A 20,747-nucleotide genomic window follows, 5' to 3' on the forward strand; every position below is an offset into this window, starting at 1 on the left:
AAGGTGTGTGTACCATGCCTGGCTGTTTCCAGTGTGGCCTTGAACTCAGAGATCCATCTGGATCTCTGCCTCCCAAATGACAAGATTAAAGGCATGTGGGCCACCATTTTTGGCTTCTATGTCTAATCTGGTAGTTATTCTGTTCTTTGACCCTCAGATAAGCGTATTGGGGTGCACATTTTATCAACCACATTTAAGCATGAAATGGTGCCATGCCCACATGGCAATTGGGTCCAAACCCTGGCGAGGGATGTGGGGATGAGCACAGCACACACCAGTCAAGTTGCAAGCATCAGGACTGTTTATTCTTTCCTCCCCATCTTATATACCCTTTCAGGAGGAACAAACAGAATTGTTTATCAAGCACCCAGGGTCAAGGAATGATCAGCATGACCCAGGAAGCCACAGCTGCCAAACCACGAGATATACCAAACAGCAAAACATCCGCAGAACAGCCTGACCTCAGCGCACTCAGAACAGGGGAGGTGGGGGCGATCTTAGAGGGGTCAGAGCCATTCTGATCCCCCAAAAAATGGTACTATGTGTGGGGATGTAGGACAGTTGACTGGAACCTGGAAGCCTGTGGACATGTTTCAGAGTTCTAAAATGTTTCAACAATTCTACTGTCGCACTGCAGACATCGACTATTTCTGCCTCTGACATTCTTTCTGCCTCTTTTCCATTAGGATTCCCTGACTTTTGGCTTTAGATGTACATAAGGGACCTCTTTTACAATGTGTGACAAAGGAGTCACTTTTAGACAAGGGCCCTCCACAGCCTAATATTCTTTATACTTTGACAAATGTGCATCTGTGTATTATTTCCTATCTACAATGCAACTAACATTTTTTTAGTGGGTGTTGAGAGGTCCGTGACGCTGTGGGATAAGATGAGAATGTGGGTTCCTGACTCTGTGGGATAAGATGAGGACTTACGTTCATTTAGTTAGTATCCACTTATTAGAATAACAGCATTCAATTCTCCCTAGGGCTTATCACCTAGCCACGCAAAAGTATATTAGCAAATTAATATCACATCAGTTACAATTTGTGGAATAAGCATTAAATCCAATCAGAAAGAGATTGGTTCCTCTCATAACTTGTCTGTCATTATTGCTGTATGGGCACTGTTGTTTTTTATCTGGGGCACAGCAGCTGCACCTCATACTATCAATGCCACAGCTGATGACTTCACCTCTTCAGCTGCAGCTGCTGCCTTGATGCGGAGGCCTTAGACTGGAAGAACCTTCCTGTAGTTTTAACTAAGTCATTGTCCTTTTATTTTACCAATAAGGATGCAGGAGCCAGATACTGCATGACAACCTGCTAGCTGAGAGAGACAGAGATTCTTACACACCAAGGGGAGATATTACAGGAGCTTGGATGACTCCACTGAGAAAAACAAGAATAACTATGCCACAGCCCAGATCTCAGATTCCAGGTACCCTGTGGACAAAGTTAGGACATGGTAAAGGTTTCAGGGAACATTTATAGCTACAGAAGAAAGAGACTCATTAATCAAGGCTTGTTTCAAATACACTGCTTTGTAGCTAGAGTTTTCTTGCCTTGCCCACAGTCAGGACAAATCTTTGTCACCCACCAGTCCCACAGCCGCTCAGACCCAACCAAGTAAACACAGAGACTTATATTGCTTACAAACTGTATGGCCGTGGCAGGCTTCTTGCTAACTGTTCTTATAGCTTAAATTAGTCCATTTCCATAAATCTATACCTTGCCACGTGGTTGGTGGCTTACCGGTGTCTTCACGTGCTGCTGGTCATGGCGGCACCTAGCAGTGTCTCTCCACCTCAGCCTTCCACTTCCCAGAATTCTCCTCTCTCCTTGTCCCACCTACTTCCTGCCTGGCCACTGGCCAATCAGTGTTTTATTTATTGACCAATCAGAGCAATTTGCCATACAGATCATCCCACAGCACAGCTTCAACAAATTGTTGGATGTTACAGCAAAGAGAAGTCTCTACTGTTCTCTGATGACATACTTAGCATTTTGCTATTGGAAGTTAGAGGTTCCTCTTTACAATCCAAAATAATTAGCCTATTATTCTCTACTAGAGTTCATTAGAGGTGGGTTAGACCTGAATTGTTAGCAATCATTTTACCACACTTCACACACTCATGGAGTTTGTAGTCAGAATGAATCATGTGATGCATTTTAAGGGTTGAAAAAATAAACATTTTAAGACATTTGTAGGATTTCTCTCCCCTATGAACTATACCATGTATTGAGTAAGGACATAAAGATTAACAAAGTTTTTGTCACATTCCCCACAATTTTAGGGATTGTCTTCAGAATGAACTTCCTTTTCTTTTGTATGTTGTCGAAGGGATGAAGGTGAAGAGAACCATCTGTCACACTCCTCACAGTTTTAGGGACTCTCTCCAGTATGAACTGTCTTGTGTTTCCTAAGGGATAAAGGATAAAGAAAGGCTTTCTGACATTTGTCACACTTGTAGGGTTTCTCTCCAGTATGAACTGTCTTGTGTTTACTAAGGGATGAGAGATAATTAAAGGCTTTGTGACATTCTTCACACTTGTAGGATTTCTTTTCACTATGAACTCTCTTGTGTCTCCTAAGGGATGAGAGATAAGGAAAGGCTTTGTGACATTCTTCACACTTGTAGGGTTTCTCTGCAACATGAATTGCCTTGTGTCTCCTAAGAGATGAGTGAAAATGAAAGGCTTTACCACATTCTTCACACTTGTTCAATTTCTCTCCAGTATGAAGTGTTTGATGTTCCTGAAGATCCCTAGAAGAGGAATATCGTTTGCCACAATGTGCACAGGTATAAGGATTGTCTTCAGAATGGATTATTTGATGTCCTCTAAGGGATAAATTGGAGTAAAAACATTTGCCACACTCTTCACACTTGTAAGGGTTGTCTTCACAGTGAATTATTTGATGTCGCTTAAGGCATGAACCAGCGGAAAAACATTTGCCACATTCTTCACACTTGTAGAGTTTCTGTCTAGTATGAACTACCTTGTGTCTCTTAAGATCTGAGTGATAAACAAAGGTTTTGTGACATTCTTCACACTTGTATCGTCTCTCTCCATGAATTTTACTATGTTTCTGAAGGATTGCAGAATGGGAAAACCTTTTGCCACACTCCTCACACTTGTAGGGATTGTCTTTGGAGTGAACTGTTTGATGTTGTCTAAGGTAGGAAAATGAAGAAAAAAAACTGCCACACTCTTCACACTTGCATGGTTTCTCTCCAGAGTGAATTTTTTGATGATGCTTCAGCAGTGAAGGAGTGTAAAAGGATTTGCCACATTCTTCACACTTGTAGGGTTTCTTTCCAGAATGAGTGTTTTGATGATGCTTCAGGAATGAAGGATAACAAAAAGCTTTGCCACATTCTTCACACTTATAGGGTTTCTCTCCAGAATGAATTCTTTGATGTTGATTCAGGAATTTAGGTACATAAAAAGCTTTGCCACATTCTTTACACTTATAGGGTTTCTCTCCAGAATGAATTCTTTGATGTTGATTCAGCAATTTAGGTTCATAAAAAGCTTTGCCACATTCTTCACACTTGTAGGGTTTCTCTCCAGAATGAATTCTTTGATGTTGCTTCAGCAGTGAAGGATAGTAAAACAATTTGCCACATTCTTCACACTTATGTGTTTTTTCATCAGTATGATTTTTCTGGTGTATAAAAAGTGATGAGTGAGTATTGAAGGTCTTATGACATTCCTTACATGTGTAGGATTTTTCTCCAGTATGAAGTCTCTGGTGTATGGAAAGTGTTTTATAAGAACTAAGGCCCTTACCACATTCTTTACACTGGTACGGTTTTTCCCTTGTATGAGTTCTTTGGCGTTGAATATGTAATGAGTTGCAGTCAATACCCTTGCTGTAAACATTATAGTCATTGAATGTTGTTCCTGTTGAGCAAAAGTTGAGATATGAACAAAGCTTGGAAATATTCTTCATACGTACAATGCTTATCTTTTTCAAAGGAAACATTTACTCGTACATATTGAAGCATCAGTGAGAAACTACAGTATATTTCAAAACCTATAGGCACTAAGCATAAATGATAAAATATTGTAGGTAGAAATAATCTATACTTATTCTAGAATAATGGCATGACGAAAATGAACCTAGATATTATGGCATAGTATTCAAAGTTTAATTACTAAGAAAGTTGTGAGGGCATTTTCCAACAGAAGTTAACCCATTAAACAATGAACCCCTGTAATTTTAAATCAAGTAACCAAGCTGAGAAAAGAGAAAGTTAATTGTGACTGTATGATTTGAGCCATCATCTAAAAAGAACATTTCCATCCTCCTACAGAGTTTTAATTTGGAAGGTAGAAAAGTTATGCTGCACTACAAGTAGATGGTCCCCCAAAAAATTAAATTTATAACTCAAAATTTTAGGACAGTATTTTATAGTTTATTTTGATGAGAAGAATATATAAAACAGAATCCTCCAGCTCGGATTGGACCAAGAGCTGAGTGAATCTTCTCCCTGCCAGAGTCCTGTCTCTAGGACTTAGGCCCTGAGGCAGAACCCATGCCCTACCACCCCTACCCACACTTGCCCCAGTTGTAGACCAGTAGGGAAGACTCTGGCAGGCAGATCTCTCCACCAATACCCCCTAGGGACCCTGCAATCTGTAAGACCCCCTCCCTCCCCCAAACCTACCCATCCCCCTGTGACCTCAGGGGCATCCTGAGACACTCAATCCACAAGTTCTGATGGTACCAAGAGATGAATGACTGAGTCTTATCCCAGCCAGACAGTCATGTCTCTAGGACCTATGCCTTGGGGTACAAGTCATGCCTCCCCACACCAAGTTGCAGGCCAGTAGGGAAGTCTCCTGTGGGCAGGCCTCTCATCAAACACTCTTCATTAAACCCTACAATCTACAACACCACTCCCTTTGACCTAAGTGGCTCACTAAGACACAGAATCCACCAGCTCTGATTGGCTCTTTGCCTAGCCAGAAAGTCCTGACTCCTAGAAAGTCCTAGGCCCCAGGGCACAACCCATGACCCATGCCAACCCCCACCATTGCAGACAACTTGTGAAGACTCCAGTGGGCAGATCTCCCTACCAATATCTCCCAAAGGACCCTGCAATTTATGAGACCAACTCCCTCTGCCCAAACCTTTGCGGCTCCCAGAGACACAGAATCTACCAGCTTGATTGCACCAAGAATTCTGATTAGTGTGTGAGACCAAAAGGAGCCATCTTAGAAATAAGACCAAAATGCTTTCACCCTAAAATTAAGGCCTAAGATTTCTCCTTTTGGGAATAGGCCATTAGTTACTGAAACCAGTCAGTTCAGATTCCAGAAACCAGGAAGTGTAAAAGTACAGAATCACAGGATAGTCACGAGGTAATGCCTGCCAGACTATGGAATGTCCTCTCCCTGGTTTCCAGGGTAACTGACTACAGAAATGCCCCCACCTGAGGGCAGCCAATGAGAAATGGTGGCGGGCAACCACTCCCTTAGAAGTAATTTCTAGAAGTCCCTAGAAGCGAGCCAATCAGAATTGTATCCATACTAGCACCCTTAAATGATGTAACCTTGTGACTTTTCCCTTTAAAAACTGAGCTTGCAGACAGGTGGACGCTTCCTCCAGCCTCCACTGCGTTGGATGTATTGGACGAAGTCCCTGCCTAGGCTTCTATTGCTTTTGGATATCCAGAATTAAACCTTGCTTTTGCATTCCGGCATGCTCGTCTTTGGTGGTCTCTCTGGGGGTCACGATCTGGGCACAACAAGTGCACCAAGAATTCTGATTGGACCCAAGAATGCAGGTTAGATCAAGAGTGGCCCCCTGAGACACAGACACAGGCAGCATAGATTGGATTGATAGGAGTTCCTTAAGACACAGACACCTCTTGCACTGATTATGGAAGAGACTGGTAGACACCAGTGCAGGAATACATAAAACATAAAGAGCCACATGGCACCACCAGAACCTAGTGAACATGAAAATCACAACACAGAAGCAGACAGAAGAAAAGAACCTAAAACATCACTTTGTGGAGGTGATAGAGGCCTTTAAAGAGAAATGAAAAATTCCCTTAAAGAAATTGAGGAAAAGACAAACAAAAATGAGAAGAAATCAATAAATCCCTTAAAGAAAGTCAAGAAAACAAAGAAAAAGCAATCAAACAGGGGAAGGGAAGAGTTCAAGATCTAAAAATTGAAACTGAAGCAATGAAGAAGACACCAAGCGAGGGAATGCTGGAAATAAAAATCTGAGTAACTGAGTGCTGCGGGCCGCAGGAATATATCATAAGAACTCAGCTGGTTATGGCAAAGTCACTACCTGGAGGGATCAGGGAATTCCTCCAGAGGAAGCCAAATCCCAAGGAGTTTTTGGTGTTACTTGGCTTGTTATATATCAGCTGTATTCTGTTATGAAAATCATGTGTGCCTTCATAGTTTTCCCAATTGACTTTTCCCTAAGAAGGGCTAACAGTGTAGACTGATCACATACACATTCCAGGTATTTGGAGAACAGCCTCAGGAAAGGCTTTCTCTGGAATCAGATTATCTCCCTTGGCCACTTTCAAGGACTACAGGAAACACCACCAGGTGGGCACCCATTGTTAGTCCCAGGTAGACTAACAATGATAACAGCCCACAAGCAAGTCTCCTGATTTACGGTAAATTCCACAAGGAGACACCGCCCAGGAGAGGTGGACGTTAAGTAATAGCTTTACACAATTTAGCTCGGACCCTCCCTTTATATACCGAGACTTCCAGGAGGTAGAGGGGAGAAGAGAAAAGAGAATGGAAGAACTAGATGGGTAAGAACTTGAGAGGAATGAACTGAGATGGGGAAAAACTAGATTGAAGGCCTAAAAGAGAGGACTAGAGGAATGAGATGGAAGATGAGGAAGAGCCAGATGGGGAAGAACAAGATGAGGAAGAGCCAGATGAGAGAGAAGGAGACGGGAGAGGAGCTGATAGGGGAAAGAACTAGATAGATGAGAACCTAGAAGGGACAGAACTAGATGAAGGAATTAAGATAGAATCTAGAGGGGACAGTAGATAAATATAGAGAAATCAGGCAAGAAAGGAGCTAGACATGAAAACAGAACTGAAGCTGTGTATAAAGGATGTTATGCCAGAGGAATTAAAGCAAGTGGACTATAGAACTCGGTGTGCTGAGATGATATTTCCTGAAAATAGTCCTCGCCGTTAGTAGTTCTCTCTCCTGAGCCCCTGGGATGTATAATATTAAGGCTGGTCACTTTAATATTATACAAGAACTGAGCAGGAACTACAGAAGCAAGCAAAAGGAAACAAATACATGATATGGAAGTCAGAATTTGGGGAATGGAGGATATGCTAGAGGAAATAGATCCATCAGTCAAAGAAAACACTTAACCCAAGAAAGTCATAACTCAAGACATGATGTTCACTTTGGTATTGAGATCTTTCGGCTAGAGTCTGCTCTCAAATTCTAAAACTAAATGACTCTCAGTCTGACCAGCACTGAGTTCTCTTTCCCTGTGTCTTACTCTACAATGGAGAATCAACAAAGACACAGATCTCGGAAGGCACTGCAATAGGAGCCGGCTAGTGAGTTATTCTTGGGGAAATGTAAAGCTTCAAGGACTTAAAGTACCATACACTTCTGAGAGATGAGCTTCGACAACAAAGACATGAAGGACAGACCAAAGAATGACTCCCACAGTGTCATGTTCCAGGTGATGGGAAAGCCTGCCTTTCTGGGGGATATTTGCACTCAACCCTGGCCCCAAACCCCTCATTCCTACACACCTGGCTGCACGTTGGCTGCTGCTCGTCTCTTCACATCTGAAGAGTCTTGTCTTTGCTCCAAAAGTGTTACCAGGTGTGGCTTAGACACAGCAAGTCCTGTTTGTAGAAAAAAAGAAGGAACAAGATTGTTTATGTGTTCTTTTACTTGGAATTGACATGTTCCTTCCAGTACATGGCTTATAAGGAAAGAGATGATGAAATAAATGATTGCAGACAATCAGTTCCTTAAATGTTTTCTTATAGAATCACTACACTACATAAAGGAATTTACAATATCTAGATTCTGAATTTTATTTAAAGGAAAGAAAAACCCATTAAAACTGAATTGTGAGGCCCCTAGGACCCATTCCTAGGACACAACCAGTCCCAAGGAACCCCCACCCAACTCTGTCCCAGTTGCCAGACAGCAGGCAAAACTCAAACCAGAAGGACCACCTCACCAAAACTCCCCACTGGATAATGCAATCTATATGCCATGTCCCCATACCCATCCGCCTGAGACCCCAACAACTTCCTGAGGCATAGAAACCAAACTGCCAGCTCTCATTGGACCAAGGAAAGAGGAGATGGGCAGACTTCAAGGCAAAAATACATACAACAACATAAAGAGCAATACGGCATCACCAGAACCTAGCCCTCCTCCAACAGCAATAGCTGAACCTCACAAGGTAGAAGAAGCAAAAGAAAGTGACCTTAAGATTAGCATCATGAAGATGCTAGAGGCCTTTCAAGAAAAAATCAAAAATGAAATAGAGGAAAAGACAAACAAATATTCGAAGAAATCAATAAAGAAACAGGAAAAACATATAAAAATTGGAAGAAATCAATAAATCCCTTAAAGAAAGCCAAGAAAACCATGAAAAGGCAAACATGTGAGGAATACAGTTCAAGATCTGAAAAGTGAAATAGAATCAATGAAGAAGACACAAACAGAGGGAATGCTTGAAATAGAATATCTGGGTAAATGAACAGGAAACACAGATGCAAGCATAACCAACAGAATACAAGAGATGGAAGAGAGGATCTCTGGTGTAGAGGATACAATAGAGGAAACAGATCTGTGTCAGTCAAAGGAAGTACCAAAGCCAAAAGAGTCATAACACAAAATGTCCAGAAAATCAGGCACACCATGAAAAGGCCAAACCTACAAATAATAGTGAAAGAAGAATGAGAAGAATACCAACTCAAAGGCACAGAAAATGATTTCAACAAGATCATAGAAGAAAACTTTCCCAACTTAAAAAAAAAATACCTATGAAGACACAAGAAGCCTATAGAACACCAAGTCTAGACCCCACAAAAAAGTCCCCTCACAACATAATAATTAAACAACTAAATCTATAGAATAAAGAAAGAATATTAAGAGCAGCAAAGGAAAAAGGCCAAGTGACTTATAAAGGCAAACCTATCACAATAAACCTGACTTCTCAAAGGACACTTTGAAACCCAGAAGTACCTGGACAGATGTAATAAAGACACTAAGACCATGGATGCCAGCCTAGCATATACCTAGCAAAATTTTCAATCACCATAGACAGTGTGAACAAGACATTCCAAGACAAAACCAGATTTAAACAATCTTATCCATAAATCCAGCCCTACAGAAAGCACTAGAAGGAAAATTCCAACCAAAGTAAGTCAGATACACCCACAAAAACACAGGCAATACCTAAACAAACAGCAGTAAACTCCAAGAAGAGAAACACACACACTACCACTAAAAGATAACAGGAAATAACAATCACAGGTCATCAATAACCCTTAATGTCAATGGACTAAATTCACCTGTAAAAAGACACAGGCTAACAGAATGGATACGAAAACAGGACCCATCTTTCTGCTGCATACAGGAAACACATATTAACTTCAAAGATAGACACTACTTCAGAATAAAAGGCTGGGAAAGGTCTTTCCAATCAAATGGTCTTAAGAAGCTAGCTGGTAGAGCTATCTTAATATCCAACAAAATAGACTTCAAACTAAAATCAATCAAAAGAGATCAAGAAGGACATTACATACTCATCACAGGAAAGATCCACCAAGATTGAAGTTTCAATTCTGAACTTTTATGTCTCAAACACAAGGGCACCCACATATGTAAAAGAAACATTACTAAAGCGTGAAGCACACACTAAACCCTTCACATTAATAGTGGGAGACTTCAACACCCCATTCTCACCACTGACCAGATCTGCCAAATTGAAACTTAAGAGAGGAATAGGGGGTTTAAGTGATATTACGACTCAAATGGAGTTAATCAATATCTAACAGAACACTCTACCCTAACAAAAAAGAATATACCTTCTTCTCAGCAACCCATGGATCCTTCTCTAAAATCGAACACATACTTACTTGGTCACAAAGCAAATCTCAACACATACAAAAAAAATTGGAATAACCTCCTGTATTCTATCAGACCACCATGGCTTAAAGCTAGATTTCAACAACAACAAGAATTACAGAAAGCCTACAATCTCATGGAAACTGAATAATGCTCAACTGAATCACCAATGGGTCAAGGAAGAAATAAAGAGAGAAATTAAAGACTTCCTAGAGGTCAATGAAAATGAATACACTACATACCCAAACTTGTGGGACACTATAAAAGCAGTGAAAATTCATAGCACTAAATGCCCACATGAAGAAGTTGGAGAAATCTCACACTAGCCACTTAACAGCACACCTGAAAGCTCTAGAACAAGAAGAAGCAAAGTCACCCAGGAGGAAGAGATGCCAGGAAATAATCAAATTGAGAGCTGAAATCAATAAAATAGAAACAAAGAGAATAATACAAAGAATCAATGAAACAAAAAGTTGGTTCTTGGAGAAAATCAACAAGATAGACAAGCCCTAAATCAGACTAACCAAAAGGCGGAGAGAGAGCATCCATATTAGCAATGCAGAAAAGAAAAGGGAGACATAACAACTGACAATGAGGAAATCCAGAGAATGACCAGGTCATACTTCAAAAACCTGTACTCCACAAAAATACAAAATCTAAAGGAAATGGACAGGTTTTCTGGATAGATACCTCATACCTAGGTTAAATCAAGACCAGACAAACTATTTAAATAGACCAATAACCCCTAAGGAAATAGAAACAGTCATTAAGTTTCCCAACCAAAAAAAAAAAAAAAAAAAAAAAAGCCCAGGACCAGATGGTTTTAATGCAGAATTCTACCAGATCTTCAAAGAAGAGTTAATACCAATACTCTTTAAATTGTTCCACACAATAGAAACAGAAGGAACATTACCAAACTCCTTCTATGAGGCTACAGGTACTCTGATTCCAAAGCCAAACAAAGATGCAACAAAGAAAGAGAATTACAGACCAATCTCCCTCATGAACACTGATGTAAAAATACTCAATACAATACTGGCAAACAGACTCCAAGAACACATCAAAACAGTTATCCACCATGATCAAGTAGGCTTCATCCCAGAGATGCAAGGTTGATTCAACATACGAAAGTCTGTCAACGTAATACACCATATAAACAAACTCAAAATAACAAATCACATGATCATTTCATTAGATGCTGGAAAGACCTTTGACAAAAATCCAACACCCCTTCATGATAAAGGTCTTGGAGAGATCAGGAATACAGGGAACATACCTAAATATAATAAAGGCAATTTACAGCAAGCCAACAGCCAACATCAAAGAAAATGGAGAGAAACTCAAAGTGATTCCACTAAAATCAGGAACAAGACAATGCTCTCCGTTCTGCCCATAGTTATTCAATATAGTACTTGAAGTTCTAGGTAGAGCAATAAGACAACAAAAGGAGATCACAGGGATACAAATTGGAAAGGAAGAAATCAAACTTTCACTATTTGCAGATGACATAATAGTATACATAACTAACCCCGAACATTTGACCAAGGAACTCTTACAGCTGATAAACACCTTCAGTAACGTGGCAGGAAACAAAATTAACTCAAAAAAATCAGTAGCCCCCCTATATACAAATGATAAATGGGCTGAGAAAGAAATCAGAGAAACATCACCCTTTACAATAGCCACAAATAATATAAAATACCTTGGGGTAACTGTAAGCAAGGGAAGAACCTATATGACAACAACTTTAAGTCCCTGAAGAAAGACATTGAAGAAGATATCAGAAAATGGAAAGATGTCCCATGCTCATGGACAGGTAGGATTAAAATCGTAAAAATGGCAATCTTACCAGAAGCAATCTATAGATTCAGTGCAATCCCCATCAAAATCCCAACACAATTTTCACAGACCAGGAAAAAACAATACTCAACTTCACTTGGAAAAACAAAAAACCCAGGATAGCCAAAAGAATTCTGGACAATAAAACAACCTCTGGAGGCACTATGATCCCTGACTTCAAGCTCTACTATTGATCTACAGTAATAAAAACAGCTTGGTACTGGCATAAAAACCGACATGTGGACCAATGGAATCGAATTGAAGACCCTAACATTAATCTGCACATGTATGAACACCTATTTTTGACAAAGAAGCCAAAACTGTACAATGGAAAAAAGAAAGCATCTTCAACAAATGGTGCTGGCATAACTGGATGTCAATATGTAGAAGACTGCAAATAGATCCATATCTGTCACCGTGCACAAAACTTAAGTCCAAGTGGATCAAAGACCTCAACATAAGTCCAGTTACTCAACATGATAGAAGAGAATGTAGGACCTAGTCTTCAACCATTGGCATAGGAAATCACTTCCTAAATATAACACCAGAGGCACAGACACTGAGAGAAACAATTAATAAATGGGACCTCTTGAAACTGAAGAGTTTTTGTAGAGCAAAGGACATGTTCAATAAGACAAAATGACACCCTACAGAATGGGAAAAGATCTTCACCAACCCCATATCTGACAGAGGGCTGATATCCAGAATATGTAAAAAACTCAAGAAACTAGACATCAAAATACCTAACAGTCCAATTAAAAAATGGGCTATAGGGCTAAACAGAGGATTCTCAACAAAAGCTCAAATGGCTGAAAGACACTACTGGCAATAGTCTAGAGGGTACCTGAGCTGGCCTACTCTGGTGATCAGATGGCCGAACACCCTAACTGTCATGATAGAACCCTCATCTAGTGACTGATGAAAGCAGATGCAAAGATCCACCACCAAGCCCCAGGCCCAGATCCAGGAGTCCAATCGACAAGAAAGAGGAGGGATTATATGAGCAAGAGATATCAAGAACATGATTGGAAAAAGCACAGGGACAAATAGCCAAACTAGTGGAAACACAAGAACTGTGAACCAATAGCTGAGGAGCCCCCATGGTACTGGTCTAGGCCCTCCAGATGAGCAAGACAATTGTTTAGCTTGAACTGTTTAGGGGGCCCCCAGGCAGTGAGACCGGGACCTGTCCTTAGTTCCTCAACCTGGCTTTTTGGAACCTGGGGCCTATGCTGAGACACTTAGCTCAGCCTTGGTACAGGGAGGAGGGGACTGGACCTGCCTCATCAGAATCTACCACACTCTGCTGACTCCACAGGGGAGACCTTTCCTTGGAGAAGGTGGGAATGGAGGGTGAATTGGAGGGAGGGGAGTCTGATGCGTAGGAGGAGGGAGACAGGGGAATCTGTGGTTGATATGCAAAATGAATAGAAAAATCTCTTAATAAAAAATAAAAAGTTGGCCAGTGGCATGCACCTGGAACCCCAGACCTGGTGGGCAAGACAGGCAGGTCCTAGGGGCTTGTCGCCCACAAGTCCAGCTGAATGGCAGCTGCAGGTTCAGTGAGAAACTGTTTTAAAGAATAGCCGGCCTGGGAGGCTCATGGGTTTAAAGTGGCTGTTCTAAGTGGATCAAGTTGACCTACATGGAAACACTCATCTCTGTCAGCCTGGACTGTCCAGAGTCACAAAGGGGATGCAAAAATACAAAAAACAACATCAGAAAACAAAACCACCAACCAAACACACAGACACACACACAAAAAAAAAACACTGAAGTTTGAAACAGTTTAATTAACAAGTGTACTTGAGGTCTCATGCCATTGAATTTCTGAGAGTCCCACTGGAGTGAAGGAAAAATACACCTAACACAGAAATGTAAAACACAAAAAGAGAAAAACAGTGAAATGGTTCTTTATGAATATGTTATTTTAATTTTACATGTGCATTGGTGCTTTACTTGCAGGGATGTCTGTGTGAGGATGAAGTGTTAATCAAATTAATCTCTACAAACAAAAAAAATTAGAGTCAGGCATTGGGGTGGAAAACTTGAATGATCAGATCTTGTCTCAGCCCTGACTTACCACTTCCGGTCCATCTTTCTACAAGCCTCTGAAGCTCTGTGGTCAGCTAATGGCTAGCATCACCCTCTGACTCCAAGCAAGCTTTATTTGTCAGAACACAATGCCATGAGAGTGTCAGACCGTGGGATTACAGACAGTTTAAGCTGCCACATAGGTGCTGGGGAATGAACCCCGATCCCCTAGAAGAGCAGTCAATGCTCTTAACAACTGAACCATCCTCAGTCCTGAAATGATTTTTAATACAGCAATCTCCTTAATTTTTCTGAAAACAAAGGATATGAAAATGGCTGTTGAAATGCTCCCATGAGATACCATACAAAGTGAGGAAGCTACATGTTGATGGTGAAATAAGAATTCACTATGGATGAGAGCCTCACCAAGGAACACAAGGTTGCTGTAATTCTCCAACATCACATCCCTGTACAAATTCCACTGAGCGGGCTCCAGGCATTCCCTCTCTTCTGCAGAGAACTCAATGGCCACATCCCAGAAGGACAGCATTTCCTGAAATAAAGATCAATGAATGATACTGCACTTTCATTTAATTAAAACCAATAACAATATTAAGATATTAACAGCAATAATATATTAATGGAAATATATATAATATAAAGAGAATAGAGACTGGTCCTAGAGTCAAGCCTAGAACAACAGAATGGACAGAGTAGACACATTAAAAACGCATTCATCTCCTGTCAGTATCCCTCAGAGACACCTTTTCAGAGAACCAGACAACACTGAAGATTGGTGGGAAGTCCAAGCCAGATGCAAAGGGAGGACTGGATTCCAGATCAGGTTCCTGACAGTAGTGACCTTCCATTCAGAGCAGCCTATGTCCTGATCAACGGACATAGTGCTTAAAATACACATTACACACATCATCAAGTCCCAACTCCTAGATCTCCATCCAGGCTCTATACTTGCATACATGTGGCATGAAAGACTCATTGATTTTTTCCTTAATCCACCATATATTGCAATATATAACTCAAAAAGTAGAATTGTTGGACCCCAAAGTTTAGGGTCTCAAGTGGATGCCCCAAGAACCCAGACTCCAGTCCAGTTGATGCAGAAGCACCAGGATTCATTGAAGCTTCTGTACAGAAGGGCAAACTCTTGTCCTGAGAGCAAGAGTCGCATCTTACTGCAGCCCCATGAGGGCTTTTAAAGGAAAAACCCACAAAACCCACAAGATTACAATTCCCATACAATTTCGTTTCACAAGATTATGGTCTGGTTACAGAGTGATCCCAGAGGGTGTGCAGTTATGTCAAAGAGGTACATTCTTCCTGAAACCTCAAGGGGGGATATCAGGGTGGGAGTGGAGTTTACACAAAGGTCACAGTGGTCCTTCCTGGAACACCTGCAACTATCCCAGTCACAGTTGAGCACATCTCTTAATAGAAATCTCTTTACATTGTTATATGGTTGCAAGGGAGATTGAACAATGGCTAAGTCAGGTTGCCTTGGGACTAGATTTTTAGTTTCTCATTTCCTGGTGCTTGAAGCTTGTCATTTCCTGAGGCTTGGGGGTGTAAGCCTGAAGGGTTAGGGTCTTTCATTCCCCCATTTTCTTTTTGGCAACTTTTAATCTTAAAATTATGGTATTACATTTAGTAACTCATGGCCTTTAATGGCCATGCATAGTCCATGTAGAATTAGCCATCTTGTCTCTATGCCAGGGAGTTTTCTTTTGACCCAGTATTTCAGCCTTCTGAACAAGGAATATGGGACGATGTATTCTCTTCTGGAACTGCTTCGAGCTGGCATTGGGGTGCTTTTATCAGCCCCCCCCCCCAAAAAAAAAGGCTGAAAAGCTAGTCAAGGACTGGGCAAGGGGGCATTTGTCAGTAGCATGTAGCTGCCTGACCCCCCTAGGGACAGAGAGGAATCATGTTAGGTGGGCTGGTCCGTTAGCTTTTAGCAAGTCCGGAGCCCACAGTCATCTGGAGCAGTGGAGTCAGCAACTGAAACTTGAAGGTGTCTGCCAGCCAAGTAGAAATCTGTTGAGACAGATTTAAACTAGGAACAGAAGTTAAAATTTATGAACTTATTTGGAACCCTTAGGTCCATACCCTTAGTAACTGGAAAAGCAGTAGTCCCAAGACCAGGAGAGAGGAAGAATACTATTTTTAGGAATACTTATCTGGGGTCCTTTCGACCTCTGTGAAGTGGGTCTAGGTTTTTATGACTCTTTGGATCCTTTGAGGCCGACTTATAAAATGACATAAATGTTTTAGATACATTAGTATTACCATTCTGTACTGAAATCCAAATTGTAGACAAATCAGATAATGGGTATCTGTAAAACAGCAGACGTGGACTCATACCTTTGAATCCCAACAAGAACTACAGATTTGGGCATTTTTTTGTCCAGAAAGCCAGGTATAAATTGGACAGAGATTTTTGGGCTGGTAAGTAGCACTTTTAGGTTTATATTTAGACATATTTAGATGACATTTAAAATAAATCCAAAATGTTGAGCTTGTGACTGAACAGTAAGTAGTCATTGCTCTATCAGCTCATCAGGACTCCTAAATGTTAAGCTCTGAACCATAGAACAGGAGAGTAATCTGAAACATATCTCATTTTAGATTCATATCTGAACCTTTATGACTCATTTAAACTTTTATATCCTAGAACATTTTTTAAAAGTGAGCTCACAAGCTAGCTATGGCCTTGCAGAAAGATCTGGTTGTCTGATGCTGCCATGCTGACAAAGCTAGAGCTAGCCTAGCCATCAGTACTGTCAGAGATCTGAGAAGGATAAACCATATCTGAGTGCAGACCAAGAAGCTTCCAATCCCATAAATTACAGGGACCAATCCCTATCCAGGTCTCCATAGTGTTGGAGGCACCAGTCAGAACAGCATCAATCTTCTTCCGCCATCAGGCCCATAAGGCAGAGTATTTTTCCTGTGGAATAGGGACACGGAAGACCGACCTTGACCAGGCAAAAGGGTGCAATCAATTTCAGTGTCCTACTGCTTGTCCACAGTCTGGGCTGGGTCCTGGCAGCAGGCATTGCATTGGGGCATCCTGCCCTGTGATCAGCATTGTCATAATCCAGGCAGAGACATTGTGGTGCCTCGTACATAATCTTCTTTGGAGACCTTGGGTCACTGCTAGGATCTGGAAGCCTGTCTGATATAATTAACTTTTAGATCAACATTTAAATGCCATATTCTTCAGATCTCTGAAGTATGAGGGCTGTCCAGGTGTCTGAATAGACAAACTTTGTTTCTAATTACTTGTTTCAAGCTCCACCCTGAAAACATATGCAAGGGACTGAGTAAATGAGTAAACTTATCCCTGTAATATTACATCAGTACTTATTTACCCTGACTACAATTAAAAAGAAACTTGACTACTCATGACTGACTAAAAACAATGCTTTAAGTTGAAGTTTCTTCTAGCATCAAATATAGGTTCAGTAAAGAAGCCAAAACAAAATATCAATATATGACATATATATGTATCAGCTTATCTAAATAACTTAAGTTTAACAAACTTAGCAAATACAAGGAGGCTAGACAACATTTTTAAGCCTGAATATACCTTGGGTATCGAGAAAGATTTTTTTTTAAAGATTTATTTATTTATTACGTATACAGAAGAGGGTGCCAGATCTCATTACTGATGGTTGTGAGCCACCATGTGGGTGCTGGGAATTGAACTCAGGACCTCTGGAAGAGCAATCAGTGCTCTTAACCTCTGAGCCGTCTCTCCAGTCCCCGAGAAACATTTTTAAGTCATTAGTTTTTAACTATAAAAACTGTTCTTAAAAGATTAAGATCTCTCAAAGTCTTTTGTAATAACAATAAAGTACCTTTCTTACTTTAAGGGGGAAAAAAACATGGCATAAAGTCAAACTAAGCTCCAGAGTACAAACAATCTTAAAGTTTAATATCTAGGACTCATTTATGATCTTTTTGGTTTTTTTTTCACTTAGAGACTTGGATGATTTCTTTGACCCTACCTTTGGCAGCACATACATAGCCTGTCTGTTTTATTTTATTTTTTTTTTATTTATTTTTTTTTCCATCACAGGCAATTTATTTTGTTCTATTCATTCACAGTTAATACAGAAAATACTTGGAAACATTTCCATATAATGTTTGACATAGAAATCATCAAATAGAAGTATACAATGTTGACAGGAGGCAGTACATTTATAATTTATAACCCCAAATGTATTTATAAATTAGAAATGGAAAGATCTACAAATGAAATTATGAAGGTTCACCAAAGTCATTTAATCTGTCAGTTTCTCATTCATTTTTATGTCTTAATAATATTCTATTGTATGAATAAGCCACATTTTATTTCTCTCCAGTATTTGATAGCTATTTGAGTTGTTTTAACTTTTTTACTATTAGCAACACACTGCTGTAAACTTTCATGTACATTTTTCATAGGTGCACATTTTCAGTAGTTTGAGGATTTATTCCTAAGGGTAGAATTGTTGAGTAACAGAGTAACAGTGTTTTGCATTTTGACCAACCACCAAACTGTTTTGCCAAAGTGGCACACCATTTTACAATCTCACCAAATCCTTGTTTCTAAGGCGTTGATTTTTGTACAAAAGCATTCAATCATTCTGTCAGACCAAACCAGGAAAAGTAAGCTATAGTTCAGAGCTGTTCTATTCCATTTACTATGCAAAGCCATTCTTGGCATTTGCAACTCTCAGCCCTTTTGAGTATTCTTGCAGTGTTCACCTTTTCCTCCACCACTTTTTTTTCTTCTTTCTTTCTGGTTTATTTCTATCTATTACAAATGTATAAAAAATCCTCCATCAACGCTGCTGTTAGCAGCAGAACCTTGAGAAATATACCTTTGGTTTGCCTCAGAAAAGGAACACATATTGCACTGTAAAGTTTATAAAATTGGCGCAAAACATTGTGATAATGTTACAATACCAGTTTTAAGAGTTCAGTGACTAATGGGGAGCCGATGGGATACATGCAGAACTGTGAAAGCGATCTCACTTAGCCAGCTGTACACGTAGACTGTAAATCTACATTCAGATCATTTCTGAACTAAGACTATCATCTCAGTTTATGTGTTGAGGTCAACCAGGAAACCCTAGAATATACCTTGATTTTTGCAAAAAACAAAATAGGGGGAGGGGTTTCTTCAGCATTTCAGTCCACGAGTAACAGTATCCTAACAGGCAAAGTGTTCTCTCACTGTCAACATAGAATGAACTGCTGCTGGAGGTCAACTTGGGTTTTAATTTGCATTAGCACTTACATGCATAGTAGTCCAAGTTGTTGACCTCATGACTTTAAAAAGTAACTCTAAAAAAGTAAAATGGCCCTTCTTGGAAGACTAAAGAAAGACATCCAGCCACAGTTGTAAAAAGTCTCATCAAAACAATATACCCTTTTATGAATTACACCTCAATTAAAAAAAAAAGTAGCAGCTGGGCGTTGGTGGCGCACGCCTTTAATCCCAGCACTCGGGAGGCAGAGCCAGGTGGATCTCTGTGAGTTCGAGGCCAGCCTGGGCTACCAAGTGAGCTCCAGGAAAGGCGCAAAGCTACACAGAGAAACCCTGTCTCGAAAAACCAAAAAAGTAGCCCCAAATAAGAAGCAGCTCTGAAAAAGAAAATATAACAAGATATTTGAAAAAATACTTGCAGCTTGAGCTGCACTGACATTGATTGTCAAAGCCTAGAATTCAAAATTTACAAATTCTCATTCACACACAAAAAACACACTATTATCACACAACTTGTGTCTTGAGAGAATCTTCTGCTTTTTAAATCTTTGGCCTCCCAGTCAATCCCAAGTTCAACCAACTTTAACTAAAACTTCACTCAGAATTTCACCAAGCTTTTCACCCACACATTAATGCTTGTCGTATCTTTCATCAACTGTCAAAATCTGAAGCCTGCTCAGAGATCGCCAGGTAAAAGAAAATAAATGAAATACACAGAGGTTATTTCAAAACAGAACATAACCATCATCAAAAAAAAAAAAAAAATGTCACGATTCCCGATTGGGATCATCTTTTGTTTCCCACGTTGGACTATTTCACACTCCGGCATTGGCCAAAGGACACGAGAGCTTGTTCTGGAGCATACAGTTTCTCACACAGGTGTCCCCAGAGGAACACCAGAGACAAAGTCACGTGAGGCCTCTCCCGTACAGAGACTGTCTCACAGGGGCAGTGAAGGAGGATACCCACTAGTTTGTGGAGATCCCTGAGAGAGTATGATTCTTAAAATCTGGACTTTACATAATTCACATCAGCCCTGTTCAGGTACTTACTGGAAGAAAGATGCAGCTGTTTGCCAGAACTCAGCACTCCACTCTAAATCTCTGCTGCCTTAGTCTCCGTCGCGGATTTCCGAGTTCTGGTAGTTACCTGGACCACTGAGGCATTGCCACAAGACTTCTTCTCTTTTGAAACATCCTTTTTCTCTAGATATTAGGATAGCTACACGAGCTTGTTTCTTAGGTCCATTTGCTTGGAAAGCCTTTTCCCAGCCCTTTACTCGGAGGTAGTGTCTATCTTTGAAGTTAAGGTGTGTTTCTTGTATGCAGCAGATGGATGGGTTCTGTTTTCTTATCCATTCTGTTAGCCTATGTCTTTTTATAGGTGAGTTGAGACTATTGATATTGATGGATATTAATGACCAGTGATTGTTAATTCCTGTTTTTTTTTTTTTGTGGTTGTGTTGTGTTGTCCTTCTGTG

At 40.4% G+C, this 20,747-nt stretch overlaps 1 protein-coding gene across 2 annotated transcripts in view; it reads right to left on the reverse strand.

The window, feature by feature from the left end:
• Positions 1-278: 278 nt before the first annotated feature.
• LOC143268732 (uncharacterized) overlaps positions 279-20,747 on the reverse strand; it is a 30,024-nt gene continuing 9,555 nt past the window's right edge. For both annotated transcript variants that reach the window (XM_076552258.1, XM_076552259.1), the window contains 3 exons: positions 14,419-14,545; positions 7,779-7,874; positions 279-3,908 (listed from right to left, as the gene is read on the reverse strand). In XM_076552258.1, coding sequence (XP_076408373.1) covers positions 2,386-3,908; positions 7,779-7,874; positions 14,419-14,545 — 1,746 coding nt within the window. In that variant the 3' untranslated portion in view covers positions 279-2,385. The remainder of the gene's footprint in view (positions 3,909-7,778; positions 7,875-14,418; positions 14,546-20,747) is intronic.

The sequence above is a fragment of the Peromyscus maniculatus genome, chromosome 15, assembly GCF_049852395.1.
Source record: "Peromyscus maniculatus bairdii isolate BWxNUB_F1_BW_parent chromosome 15, HU_Pman_BW_mat_3.1, whole genome shotgun sequence".
Lineage (NCBI taxonomy): Eukaryota > Metazoa > Chordata > Mammalia > Rodentia > Cricetidae > Peromyscus > Peromyscus maniculatus.